Source organism: Biomphalaria glabrata, chromosome 10 (genome assembly GCF_947242115.1).
Source record: "Biomphalaria glabrata chromosome 10, xgBioGlab47.1, whole genome shotgun sequence".
Taxonomy (NCBI): Eukaryota; Metazoa; Mollusca; class Gastropoda; family Planorbidae; genus Biomphalaria; species Biomphalaria glabrata.
Genome location: NC_074720.1, coordinates 34,982,362 through 34,997,029, shown reverse-complemented (window position 1 = coordinate 34,997,029; position 14,668 = coordinate 34,982,362). Strand labels below are relative to the sequence as shown.

The window sequence follows — 14,668 nt, the reverse complement described above, 5'->3', positions numbered from 1 at the left end:
CTATTTTGTGACTACGCGTGTTCTCCACCCCCCTCCCTCTTTTTTTTTCTCGTGGACTATTCGCAGAGTGATCTTCCCATTTACTTCTCGTCTGATCTGATTAGAGAAGAAGAGAATTATATTTAAAGATAGATATTTAAAAAAAATTCTTAATATCGAAGCGCCTAACCATCCTATTCATTTATGCCTGATGCAATCAGTATATCAGTATTTTTTAAAAAGGAGTGAAGATAAATCGTTTTCACGCTACTGCCCCCTCCTCTTTCCAGACGAAAACATGACGTTTTAAAACAAAAAGTCAAATATGGCGACAGAGTTTATGTAATTGCACATGTATTTATCATAATTATTTATTAAGAAAGGCTTTGTTTTGGAAAATTTAGAATTCATACCAAATTTTTCAGTATAAGAGTAACAATTCTAAACCCTAATAGTCTTTTCCTTTTCTCAATTTGATGATATTCTAGTCAAATAAATTTGGGACTATAACTCACTATTTATGCTTGAATCCTAAAAATGCAAAAAAATATTAGAGTAGAAATTAATTTCTTAATTTACTAATTTCCAATTAATTTTTCCTCCTACTTCCGATTTTTTTTTAGTTTAGAGCTTTGAATTATAGTTCTGTAACAAAACAAAGTTACAAACATGCCTATTGAACAAAATGTACCACATACAAACCAGCTTTTTAAAAAAATAATATTTTTCGAATATTTTTTTTCGCGGGGATCCTCAACGCTTTAATCTAAATCTGTGTTTGTGTGGCGGGGGGTGGCTGGCCGATGAGGAGGGGGGGCGATCTCCCCAACCTTCCCACCCCTGGATCCGCCAGTGTATAGAGCCTACATTGAGTTTTTTGGCTCTGACTTTGTTAACTTCTTTGAACCATGTTGTAGTGTTTGCAAAATCCCTAGACAGAAATGGAGTTCGATGATACTGGTGGTGCTGTAGGCAGAGTGTGACGAGATGTTTAAATAGTTTATTTTTGGCTCGCTTATTAGTCTAGGGGTAATTGAATTTATTCATCCCCCTCACATATACAAGATTTGTAACAGGCACACCGCAACTAACAGTAAGAACAGACCAGTATATCAAATTTATAAATTAAAACAATTTAATGAATAAAAGTTAACAAAAGATAATATAATTGAGAAATAAAATGGGTGTATTAATATCTACAATTATTGCTCATCTTAAGATTGCTAAGTTACGAGCAAATGAAAGAGTGTTCCTCTGTCTTGACTACTTATATTTTTAGCTGCTAACCCGTTGGGTATTCTTCTGGTGGTCGTAGGACTGGCACTCAGAAGGATGTGTCATCCGGCTCTGTCTTAGGACGTCGGCTCGGGATGTCTTCTATGCTGTAGGTAAGCTGGCGCTAGGGTTAGGCCACCGCCTGTTTAGCAGTAGAGAGGGTTGGTGCTGCAGACTAAGTGTATAGTAGAGCTGTGGTCTCTAGCTCGTAGATGGCCGTGCTAACTCACACCAGATTATTTCTGTAGCGAAGATTGCTTTAAGCAGTCGGCAGTGGGCAGCAGCTATTGTGCAGTGGACAAGTTTGGCCGGATACTGGGCAGGAGATACTAGGCAGTAGGCACTGTGGACACAGGTCAATATTCTATGGCCAAGGACGGTAGACAATACCTTTTTGCTGACAGGTATGTAAAGGGGGGTGCAAACAGCAAACAGTTACATGTACAGCAACCAGGCTGGGGATATGATAGACAATTAGGAACCTCCTAAGGGCATTGAGTACGGATTCTCATATTCTCGCAATCATTCATATGCAGGCATTGGTATCAATCCCAATAAAGCATTTAAAATAAATAGGCATGAAATCTTAAAGCACACATAACTCAAAGCGAAACAAAATACAAGGGAGTTAATCATAATAAATGTGTTATCATACAAAGTAGGATGATACTAGCCAAAATTGATCCGTTGAATGTGATTACGTCTATAAGTAATCAGTTATAGTAAAATAGGGGATTCAGCATAGTATACTAAAGATAGAGTGAAAATAAAATGCTAGGGATAGAGCTACAACGGTAAGGGTTTCATATGATTAATCAAAACCATATTCATCCAATGAACGTTCACATAGGTGTGAGACATAATAATATGTATATGCAAAACAATCAATTTCGCAAGCGCACTGTACGTTTAGAGCACTGTGATGTAAGTTCTTAGACAGCACTTAGATTTATGGAAGGTTATCGCTTACATTAAGCCTTAAGATTCAGATGTGGGTAAAACATAACAAATCAAACGTAGACAGCATAGCGGCATTACTCTTACTATATGAAGATATAGCATCGATATAAAATAGCACAATGTTCAATAATCCAATGACGATGTAATGACGGGGAACGTGGTTGTGTACTCACACATTCCTATAAGATAAAATAAGTATAGTAAAATATTTACATTCACCCGTTTGTCCCTAATGAAACCTCACACAATAAACTTCTTCCTAACAGAGGAGACTGTATGAATTCTAGCGGGCCTATATTAGAATCTGTTGGTCTCTATTTATATATAGATGGGACTTTTTGTTTAACGGGTGGGGGAGAAAGCTGGGGGATTTTTTCACATGTACCGATATACCGGAGATGTCAGATCAGATTTATGGTCTACATTCGTTGCCTACCGTGTGAGTAGGGACTTAAACGAATATGTCTGTCCAGCCTGTGCAATATTATTCCTAGGAGGCCTGTACACTACGGGGAGGGGGGGGGGAAGGCGTGAATAGTTATTAAGCCGCTGTATGTACCGCTGGTGCTATGTCTATTGTGTCGTTGGTCACCCGTCCAGCGGTCAATAATTAAAACTTAGCCCTAGAGAAGCTAGTTTATGTTTTACCATCGAGTTTCGTCCCGTGAGAGCCAGTACTTTTTGTCTTGACGAGGGGAAATAAATGGTATTAGAATTTAGTTTTGGGTGGATAAGAAAATAATTGGTAAAGTTAATAATAAAAGTTTCTCACGGTTTGCTGGAAAAACTCAAATGAACTTTTGTATGCAAGTTTCGTATTCTCACACAGAGTATAAATTATTTACTCGCACATAATTAAATATCAGAAATGATTGCCAATGAGCTTCTATATGCGAATGGATACGCTCTTCTTTAGCACACCATTCAGGAGCCTCAACTTGCCGTAGGTGAATTTTCGTAGACTAATGGCTTGTTTGATCTGTTTTTCAACCTTGAAAACGGAGTTCATGTTCCAGAAGTCCCCAAAACGAAGCTCAGCTCCATAGATCAATGTGAATGCCAACCTCATACGATGGCAAGACTTGAATAAACTTTACTAAGTCCTTTTTTTATCACACTGGAGTCTAGGGACGCAACATCCTGCCATCCTGCCATAGCTGCTTCTTGGTTTACCAATCTCAATCATGTTTTCTTTTGTCTCGAGCCTTGTGTGGACAGTATAGAAGCACTACTTGCCATTCATTTGCCGAGATATGTCCAACATATATCCCGTATGTGGGATGACAGCATTCCAAATGTGATATTTTATTGGGGGACACCTATAAGGAAACACAGCAAACAAATGGTGCCGCAAGGAATTGCTATAAAGATAAAATCATTTTACCTTCACTATCATAGAAAAAAGCAGATGGCGTCTGAAAAAGAGAGCAGTAGAGCTCTCACGAATCCGTTGGACACATATTTAAGAACTATTGAAGGACGATCATCGAAGAAAACGGCTTGGTATGCATTAGGTATAGCAAAATCTGCAGGTCGCAAATGGGTTTACCTGGTCATGTGAAACATTGCACTCTCTTAATCTTCTGAATCGGAGACGATGTCCTAATATTAAATAATAATAATAGCAATAATAGAACTAATATTTGAAGAAAGGTCTAGTGGGCCTGCTACTACCAGTCATGATGAATGGATGTGTGTGGTCAATAATTACTTGTATGTGTCATTGGGAATGTACGAGCGACTGACCGGAAGTGTGTACGTTTGCATGAGGACAGTTATCAGTGTGTGATGTGATAAAGCAGTGGTTCCCAAACTTTTTTTTACTAGTAGACCCCTTGCCACTTTTTTTTCAGTTTTTGGTAGACCCTCTGCTTAGCTAATTATGCATTTTTGAGATTCTTTAACTTTAAATGTTTTTTTCCACTGATTTCTAAGTCATATACATTTTTAAAGTTTGATATATAAAATCCTTGGTTAGTGAGGTCCAGTTTGTTTTTTTATTAAAAGAATGGCTACCTTGCTGAAACCTTTTTCCACTAGATATGAAGATGGCGTCATTACTAAAAATTTGTTAAATAAATGGCACATAATCAATTAAGGAAGGAATGAAGCCAAATTTAAAGTAACCAACACTATACTGTCTATATTTCCTTTGGATTCAGCCATATTTAATATTAGTTCATGTAAACACAATTAGAATATTTTAATACGATATTGCCATTTTAAAAAAATTCAAATGACATGGTTAAAATTCAAAGGGTTAACTAAGATACAAATCATATATGTTCATAAGTTATTTCCCTAAATGAGAAAAAAAACTGTTTCAGCAAGCTGAATTGAAACCCACTATAGTAGACCCACACTTGCATCTCACAGAACCCTATTTCATTTTTTCACTCTCGCAGACCTCTTGGAAGTCTTCGTAGACCCATGGAGGTCTATATAGACCACTTTGGGAATCACTGTGTTAAAGGAATAAAGTTCGTTTTTAGCGATTCAACCGAGTTATTTGAGTGTGTTATAGTTACAAGAACCCTGTTGACATCTAGACCAGTAATTTCCAAACCTTTTCTCGAACCGAACACTTCGTATATTCTAGTATTTAGCGGAACACTTTGCTTATTTTTTTAAGAGATTAGGTCACCTGTTGGCCTACTAGTTTAATATTCCTGTAGTTTGTGTAGTTTGGCAAAAAATCTATTCAGACCTTACGGAACACTAGGATTCCGCGGAACACAGTTTGGGAAACGCTGACCTAGAAATTTGGTTAGAGATTATTTAACTGATAATTAATTAGAAAGCTGTAGCACTACTAACATCTAAGTTATTGCTATCATCTTTTTTAACCACATACGCCGAGTAACCTACAACGATGAAGTAACCAATAACCCATTTGCCAAACAATAAAGTACTAAAATATTTCAGTGTTTCAGATAAATACAAATACAAATAAAAGTGACATTTACTTAATTTTTCCTACATTAGCAGCCGAGGCCGATGCAAGAGTGTAGGTCGTGCCTGTAGTGATGAAAGTACCATTGTCGTAATACCAGTCAACGACTGGAGCAACTGTGGAACATGTCAGCACTGCACTCTTACCCTCCAGAACTTCAAAGCTGTTTCCATCCGGTAGAATCACAGATGGTTTGGAATATTTCACTGCGAAAAGTTTGAAATTTATATTAATGTTTAAACGAACCCAAGGAAAAGGAAGTTAACCAAAAAAAAAACACAACAAAACAAACATTATTAGTTATATTCTTTTTTGGCATGTAGAAAAAGAAATATCGCAACGAAATGACAACAGACATAGTCCTAGATCTTTAATAATGTGAACCAAAATTACATTCTACAAAATGCGCGTGAAATGTTCACATAATTTGTATTTTCATTATTTGTAAATAAAAACCAATAATGGAACATTTGGACAATCGTTAGCCTTAATTTGCTATTCCCCAAAAGGGAAACAGAGCTATCGAGGCAGTGGCTTAGCTAGTAATTGGCCATCATTTGGCGACCAGGCGGGAGGGGGGGGGCTTTACCTCTTTGGGAGCCCAAGCATTTTTTCGTTATATTATATATTTAATATAAAAACAATTTTGAACACTCATTGGGGGCCCCCCTCAAGTGGGGGCCCGAGTGAATTTTTAAATCTCCCACCCCTCCCTTCATTCCACTTGGAGAGTCTGACCATACATTAGTTCATCTTATAGCTAACTAGACAGATATTACCTGCTGCCCGCAGGTCTTAATTAGGCAGGCAGGTAGAGCCAAATAGTAGAGTCAAGTAGGCAAGTCCTAATAGGCAAGACAATGCCAAATAGGCAGACACCTGAGGGATGCACCAGGTATTCCTCTAGAAGTAAGAATAAATGTTTAGTCCAGACTCGACTGACAGCGAGAAAGAGAAATGACAGAGTGTGTATTTCGACTTAGTCCAGCTTTATAAAGGTCCGGAAGAGATGGGCGGAAACAGGGAAGACGATAGACTAAAGTTAATCTCCCACGTGAGTGCAGCCTGACTCGAGGCGAAGTCGCACCTTGATATGTCGATAGGCGTGTTGACACGAATAATCTCCTTGATCAAAGAGAGACGTGGGTAGGGGAGGAAGAAACGATGAAGTATATTCCAGCCCAGGTGGTGTCGACCGTCAACGTAGGGCAAAGACAAAGACATTGCCTATGTAAGTGACTGTTTATCTTAAGCCCCGGTCAAGGGGAGATAAGTGAAAAGTCGTGGCCTTGTTGTCGCCAAGGTGGTGGACTCAGTCATAGAAAGGGAAAAAAATTTAAATAAACTAAATAAATAATAATTAATGCTGTGATCTGTCAGCAAGCTTTTGACCTGTGATAGGCCCATTGCGGTCGAATAGGTTGCAGTGGCCTAAGGTCGGCATTGCGAAATAGCGGCGTATGCTACGCCGCCGGTCAACTAGTACATTTAAAAAGCGATCACTCAGATATCGCGTTCTTTCTTCCCCTACCCCTTTCCAACTGGTCCTGGATTATAGTGTATTGGCAACGTTAAAAGTATTAAATTGCGCTTAACAAAAACAATTGTTAAAATATTTCCAATCGCACAGATCTATTATTGTTAGTCTAGATCTATTACAATTTTAATTGCATGACAGATCCAAACTGATTGATACACTTAATAACAGCTTTTTTTATAAATATTTTTTTTTATTTTGCATGTTTTTACAAGTTAGGTTTGAACTTTGTATTATGGTTGAAGGGAACACACATAATACCTACGACCTTTCATTTTTTGTTTCATATGTGTAGTCATGATTGTGACATTGTGTATTTACATGTTGAGGTAGTACGGTGTTTGAGATGAGATGACAACGCATTGTAACATTAACTATGATTGTAAATTTAGCCTTTTTGATAGATTACAGTAACCTGTGAATGGATCACTAAGATTAAAGTAACCTGTGAATGGATCACTAAGATTACAGTAACCTTTGAATGGATTACTAAGATTATAGTAACCTGTCAATGGATCACTAAGATTACAGTAACCTGTGAATGGATCACTAAGATTACAGTAACCTTTGAATGGATCACTAAGATTACAGTAACCTGTGAATGGATCACTAAGATTACAGTAACCTGTCAATGGATCACTAAGATTACAGTAACCTGTGAATGGATCACTAAGATTACAGTAACCTTTGAATGGATCACTAAGATTACAGTAACCTGTCAATGGATCACTAAGATAACAGTAACTTTTGAATGGATCACTAAGATTACAGTAACCTGTCAATAGATCACTAAGATTACAGTAACCTGTGAATGGATCTCTAAGATTACAGTAACCTGTGAATGGATCACTAAGATTACAGTAACCTGTGAATGGATCACTAAGATTACAGTAACCTGTCAATGGATCACTAAGATTACAGTAACCTGTCAATGGATCACTAAGATTACAGTAACCTTTGAATGGATCACTAAGATTACAGTAACCTGTGAATGGATCACTAAGATTACAGTAACCTGTGAATGGATCACAAAGATTACAGTAACCTGTGAATGGATCTCTAAGATTACAGTAACCTGTCAATGGATCACTAAGATTACAGTAACCTGTGAATGGATCACTAAGATTACAGTAACCTTTGAATGGATCACTAAGATTACAGTAACCTGTGCATGGATCACTAAGATTACAGTTGGATGCCAGATGCCGGTTAGGGAGGGGAGGTAATTGTATTCGGATGGGAAGGTGAAGAAGAAAGGAGGCGCAGTGGCCGAGTGTTAAAGCGCTTGGCTTGCAAAAAGACGTATATAGGGTTCGAATCCCGATGAAGACTGGGATTTTCGAATTTCGGGATTTTAGGACGCCTCTTAGTTCACCCAACTATAACAGGTACATGACATTAGCTGGGGAAAAGTTTATTCGGTTGGTAGTTGAGCAGGCCAAATGACATTTTAGTTGACCATTGACCCCAGAAACAGATTTTCTTTACATCATCTGCCCCATCGATAACATAGTCGGGAAGGGTTATAATATTGTTTTTAGGGAGAGTTACGCCTGAAGAGAACCTTAACGGCACCACGAACATCCTAATATATCACACACGCCATTTCTTTGTATACACGGCTCTGTTTTCATTTAAAGCTTTTATTTCTCTTTTTCACACTGGAAGTTGAGGTAGTTAACTCTCCTTTCAATGAGATCAAAACAAAACAAAAACAGTGTACCAGGCTGAAGTTTCCTTCCTTTTCACACGATTCAATGACGCTCTTTATCGCATTTTTCCCCCCATCATCTTATCCCTCTTTATTTAGTTGATCAATCTGTAGGGATCAGCTTTACATAGGCTAGTCTAACGAATACGTAAAGAAAATGAAAAAAAAAGGACCCCTTTTTACTGTGTCTATGGTAGTGTCATTATATAGGATTGCTTATTGAGGGTCGTAGTCGTAGTTTGACAATATGTTCTGCATGGCTACTAAGTTTCTTGCATTTTTTCAAACAATACTTTATATATTGAATGAAATAATACGATTGGCACGGTTTCTCATCAAGCACGCTATTGTGTCTCGTTAGAAGATAGAGATAAGAGTAAGGTCTGTGAAGAGAGGAAACTATATGATTATCTCCCCTTGTAAAGCCAAAATGGAGGAAAATCGGCACACACACAGAACATGTACTTACTTCCGCATCCGGTACGGATTGGGAAATAACCAACTTCACAAGCGCAAATTTTTGAGGCATTACATGCCGCTTGAGTGTACTTTGTTGCCACACAGGAGGTGGTGTTACTTTTACAGGTGGCCCCGTACACAGGATCAAACACTGAAAAAAAAAAAAAAAAAAAAAAAAAAAGATTGTTTTACATTTGATGAAGCATCACCCCACCTAAATTAGCATGCGCGATATTTTATTTATTTATTTAGCAAAGATGGAATGAGAATGTTCTGTTAAATCCTGTATAATTTGATAATACGGGATGTGAAACTGATTCATTCGTTAGGGTAATGCATAGATTACTTGTATCTTTAGATTCCGATGTATCTTTAGAGTCTTGGAGAAAATCTGGGTTTGTAAAGGTTGCAAATTGTATTAGCTTCTGTGGTTTCTCAGACCATTTCAAATGTTCCTTAGTTCTATGCAATATGAAAAATCGGATGTGCTTCATTCTACGAAAGTAAAAAAAAAGTTCTAGAACGAGTTTGGGAACTAAAAGAAGAAAGATTGTCAATTCTTCCATGAGACCAAATGGTCTTCGGGATGAGAAATAATAAACGTTCAACATTAGTGCTATGCATTTTTCACAAATCTTCTTTATTACATAAACAAATTAAATGTAAAGAAAGAAGAAATAAATAATATATCGTGTGAAATGAGGTAGGTGGGGGAGGAGCTTAAATGTTTTAAACATTTCTTTTATTGGCAAATCAGAGAGCTAAAATTAAGTACAAATAATTTATCTCATTTCCACGAGGTTGAATTTACTGACAGACGTGAAAGAAAGCAGGCTTAATAATTAAAATAAATATAGTGCTTTTGAAAAGATTTAGATATTTTCATTACGCCTTTCAATGTGCATTATGGAGCAATGGAACCAGAATTGTGAATTGAATTTAATGAACTTCAGTCTAACAATCAGTTCAAACAATCATTTCTAGATGTTCCACAATTTGAGTTTTCCAATTTTAATATCTTATGATCACAAAATTAGTTCATTGTTTGCAGTTTCATAATGTGATCCTAAGCAAAACTGTCAGAAATAGATTTAACAAATGAATGCATTAGTTCACTCAGTGAATAACTAGGTACAAATTTGAGACTCGTTATCACAAACTACAAAGTGGTCGCTCGAAAAGCGGAAATTATGCCAAACAATCAAAATAGAAATGTGAAAGCGTGCATTCTACTGTAATGACTCAACAGTATGACGCATAGAAGATGGGTTTCATCGGGGATTTCCTTAGTGACGCGACGGTACATTAAAAACTTAACGAAGTAGGTTAGAGATGGAATAGCAGACGAGCAGATGCCTCTTGTAGTAACGCTTAGAAAGGAAATGTTTTCTTCTGCTGACGACGTGCACTGTGCCCTTCTTGTTCGAATAAATGTTGCTTTTCTAAAAGGCTGGATTAATGTGCTTTATCACAGCTGTTGGTGGTGTACTTATGTTAAAAACTCGCGACTACAAGTGAAATCGTTTTAAGCAGACTCATGCACTGGCTTAAAAATCATGAATTGCTGCGTTTGGATTATGTAATTAACAGAGCTTCGGAAATGTCAACGTGACATTTGAAAACGAGCTATACAATTTCCCCTTTCAGATGCTGCGATCTATACAGCTTCATACATTACATTTTGATATCCAAAATTGAATACAGCACATTGACATTTATTTCACATAAGAAAAGTAAGGCCCAACTAATTGTTTTGTTGAAGATTTTTTGCCCGTTTCTAAAATATATACCTACTACGACCAGAGGGACACATTTTTGAATATACAAAAATTATTCGGGGCCTTGCTAATATATTATAATTTCTAAAATTGAACATCTATGTAGTGAATAAAGTGAACCCGTATGCTAGTGTGACTATCTAAGCAGTGATTCGCCACGAGTTTTTTTTTATGTAAAAAAAATAAAATATCTATTAAAAGGTAATTAATCAGATGGTCTTAATATTATTATACTTGTCTCCCTTGGATTGATCATTTACTGGAACATCTTGTACGAAACAGGTTAAATCAATATTTACTCGCTAATTCTATAAAAAGAGAAAGTACAAATGAGTCATACTAGCTTAGATATAGTTCTGTAAATCTGCACTGATGGATTGTTGGATTACAATTAGCTTCTACGAATGTAAAAGTGATAATTTTGTTGTGCATTTTTATCTACCATTTAAATTATCTCTTATCGATCATTTCTTCCTCTATATCAATAAAAGAATATTTGCTCCAATGAAATTTAATTTTTTTTAGATTCAGTGTATGAAGAAACATTATGCAAAGTGTGTGATGCATCAAGGCGCCACATGTTTTACAAGCGCCTTTCCACCCTTTAAATGTGTGCACTTATCATATGGCAGGCTGCATAGTAAAACTCCAAAAATTCGTTAGAAACACAGACAAAGCCTTAAATACTTGATTTAATAGGAAATTCTATAAAATCTTTAAAAAAAATTGGCATACATAGCAGAGGCGTAGTGAGGGGAGGGCAAGGGGGTACGATGCCCCCGGTCGCTGCACACACGCAAATGCGCAAAAAATATTTGTAGATATTTTAGTTAGTTAAATCATTTAAAGTTTATTAGTATTATATTATTATTAAATACTTTTTATTTATAAGCCTATATTTCTATAAGCCTATATTTCTATAAGCCTTTATTTCTATAAGCCTATATTTCTATAAGCCTTTAATTCTATAGGCTTTTATTTCTATAAGCCTATATTTCTATAAGCCTATATTTCTATAAGCCTTTATTTCTATAAGCCTATATTTCTATAAGCCTATATTTCTATAAGCCTATATTTCTAGGCGATGTTCATGGGAAATGAGAGAGAGAAGGACACCAATAATGCGCTCATTTTGCTGACTACGCCCCTGATACATAGTTGACTCAATAAGATGACGCATCTTCATTTTTTTTTAAAACGGTAAATAAACTCAAAGATGTCTTTGATTGAATGAACGGAGACGTCTCTTATATTTAAGATCAGGTTAGACGAGAAGTCTCTTATATTTAAGATCAGGTTAGACGAGAAGTCTCTTATATTTAAGATCAGGTTAGACGAGAAGTCGTATGCGCTCAAAGGATAACATGTTTCGCAACAATGCACTTCTTAACGGATTTGTATTCGAAAGAAAACTGTCAGAAGTATTGTCATAAGCCCACTACCAATGTATCATGAATCAAGTATATCTATGTATTTATCTTAAAACTAATTCGCGTATGTTTCATTAAAGATAATAGTTCAATGTATACGTCATGGGTGATCTGAATGATGTGTATGCTAAAAACTAATAAGCTACGTTAATGAAAAAAATAAGTAATATATATCAATTGCAGCTTCAGATAGAAACACATTAGCAACCTTAATCTTTAAAAGTCACTTTAGTCAAAACATGACGAGATTCAATTTAGACTCTTCTGAGCGTCCTATTACTAACACAGCGACTTTGGCTAAGATCCTAGTTTCGATGGGAAATTCAAATAGTCACGCTTCAATGAAAAAAGGCTGTGTTTTGTTTTTTTAACTTTAAAAAAACCCCGCGATTTTAAGATCAAGGCTTAGGGTTAAGGTGTGGTCGGAAGTTTGCTGTTCATTTCTCTAGAGGAAACGAGGCGTGGCGATTGAACAGGAAAGCGTTAAGCGTCTCAAGTTTTATGCTGGTGAACACTGGGATTTTACTTATGGAAATTTTAGAATGCCTCAAAGTCCCCTTCTTATTCAAATTCTACAACAGAATATGATCGAATATTGCCTATATGCTTTTATGGAGTTTCTCTTCCGAAGGACAGGCTCTGATGTTTATACATTCGCAAAGTTTAAACTACACTATCATTGTATTAGTTGCTGTCTTGAGATCTCGTGGTCCTAGTGGCACACATTTCGGTCAGCACACACCCCTATTATTTTAAGTAAGCGAAGTGGGAAGTGGTCTTATAACCACTGTAAAAGTAAAAATGACTCCTTTCAGACATTACGATATTTAGGGGAAAGCTGATGTAAAGATAAAGTGTTTCTGTGTCAGACTGTTAACGAGGGAGTCATTGGGCAGCACAATGAAAAATCACATTTACTTTTACTTAACTAATTTCAGGTACCCATTAGAGTCAGGTGTATTCAAAGGAGCCTTAAAGATCCCAAATTTGAAGCCAAACGCTTTACCACTGAGCCACCACACCCAGTGACTATAGTATTAATCCTAAATTTTGAAAAATCTATTTTATACCTTTTTTCGTACTTAAAATATCCTTACTACCCCTTTTAAAATGGATCGAAACCCTCCATACATTTAAAGAAAAAAAACTTTTCTTCCCATAAGCACAGATAATTAACCGTAAACGCCTAGACACTACCATTCTCGGGTCGCAAAAAAACACAGAGCCGGTGGAAACAGAAGCGGGATTAGCGCATACCTTTTCCTAATTGAATCCACCCTTCTCTTTACAGGGGGATCATGGAAATAGTAGCAACTGTCGCGACATCTCAAAGAGTAGCAGCCTTTCGTACCCTGATCCTAATCTGAGATTTAACCATAAATTGTGTTCATGTTTAAAATTAAGGTCGCTAAAGTGTCATTCGAAAAAAAATAGTGTAGCCGTCTAGTATATTTACGTATGTGTGTGCGATCTAAATATAGTTTTAAACAACGGAAGAAATAGTTTACATTTTCTAGAATCCTCTCCGGAATTTTCTGAACTTAATCGAGAGGCTAAGTACGCTTGAACTTGGCTTGTCTTGGCTACCTAAAAGGGGGCTCGAGGTTCGACACCCGACTCGGGCAGAGTTGTGTTTACTGAGCGCCTAAAGGCAGCACGGAAAACCAACTCCTAGATACCCCCTCCCCCCACTGATCCACAAATGAGATTGGATCAAAACGCTCTGAGCTTGCTATAAGCATGAAAGTAGCGTTATATAAAAGCTATAATAATAATATTATACTCAAAATCTACAAATTAAGGTTGAAGAAATATGAGCTAAAATATCCAAGAATCCACTGTTCGCTAATGAACGGATCATCAAGTCATTGTTTGAAAATCTGTAAATGCTTCACTTACATGCAACAAATCCCAACAAGACCACTGCGAACAACATTTTCATTGTACTCTTCTGATACTTGACGCTGTTACTCCAGACAACTGGTATTTCCAGGAAAGCCTCCTGTATTAACTGTGTACGCACCCGCCAGCGAAAACCCTTTTAAACCAAACGGCGGGGTTCGTCAAACGATAAAAATAAAATCAATTCTGCGTGACTCGATTGTTGCGCAGCAAGGCCCCGCCCAGCAAAGAGAGTCTCCATGCGAACGATTCCAATGACTTAATATGTATTCGACTATACACAACTTTCATTTTTTTCCCCCTAGAACTAGGTATTTCCTAATCATGAAGTGTACAGGGTTTTTCCCATCCGATAGACTGAATCTTCTTTCTTAACAAAGAAGTAAAATATTGTTTGGTGGACTAATATAAATATAAGTTAGCCTACTTCAGGCGTTGAACGAATACGGTTCATACTGAAGAGTAATACAGATAAAAACTTGATAAATTGAATGAACTAATGATAGGGTTGCTGATTTAGAGTATGAGTTTGAACCGATCAACAATGACAATATTGATCTCCAGTGTCTTTTTTAAAGACTTTTCTTTGAATTCATACACATTTGTGAGTTGATTTTACAGTTATCATTTCATTGGGATTTAGTATTCCTTCTCTGCGGATTGAACTTGAAAGACTTCAACAAC

At 36.7% G+C, this 14,668-nt stretch overlaps 1 protein-coding gene across 1 annotated transcript in view; it reads right to left on the bottom strand.

The window, feature by feature from the left end:
• The window catches only part of LOC106065096 (uncharacterized), a 32,418-nt gene extending 18,279 nt beyond the window's left edge, over positions 1-14,139 (bottom strand). Inside the window, exons 1-3 of the mRNA XM_056043767.1 lie at positions 13,982-14,139; positions 8,885-9,025; positions 5,181-5,373 (exon numbers count right to left, since the gene is read on the bottom strand). Of these exons, the coding sequence (XP_055899742.1) occupies positions 5,181-5,373; positions 8,885-9,025; positions 13,982-14,024 (377 nt within the window). The 5' untranslated portion in view covers positions 14,025-14,139. The remainder of the gene's footprint in view (positions 1-5,180; positions 5,374-8,884; positions 9,026-13,981) is intronic.
• Between the last annotated feature and the right edge of the window lie 529 nt (positions 14,140-14,668).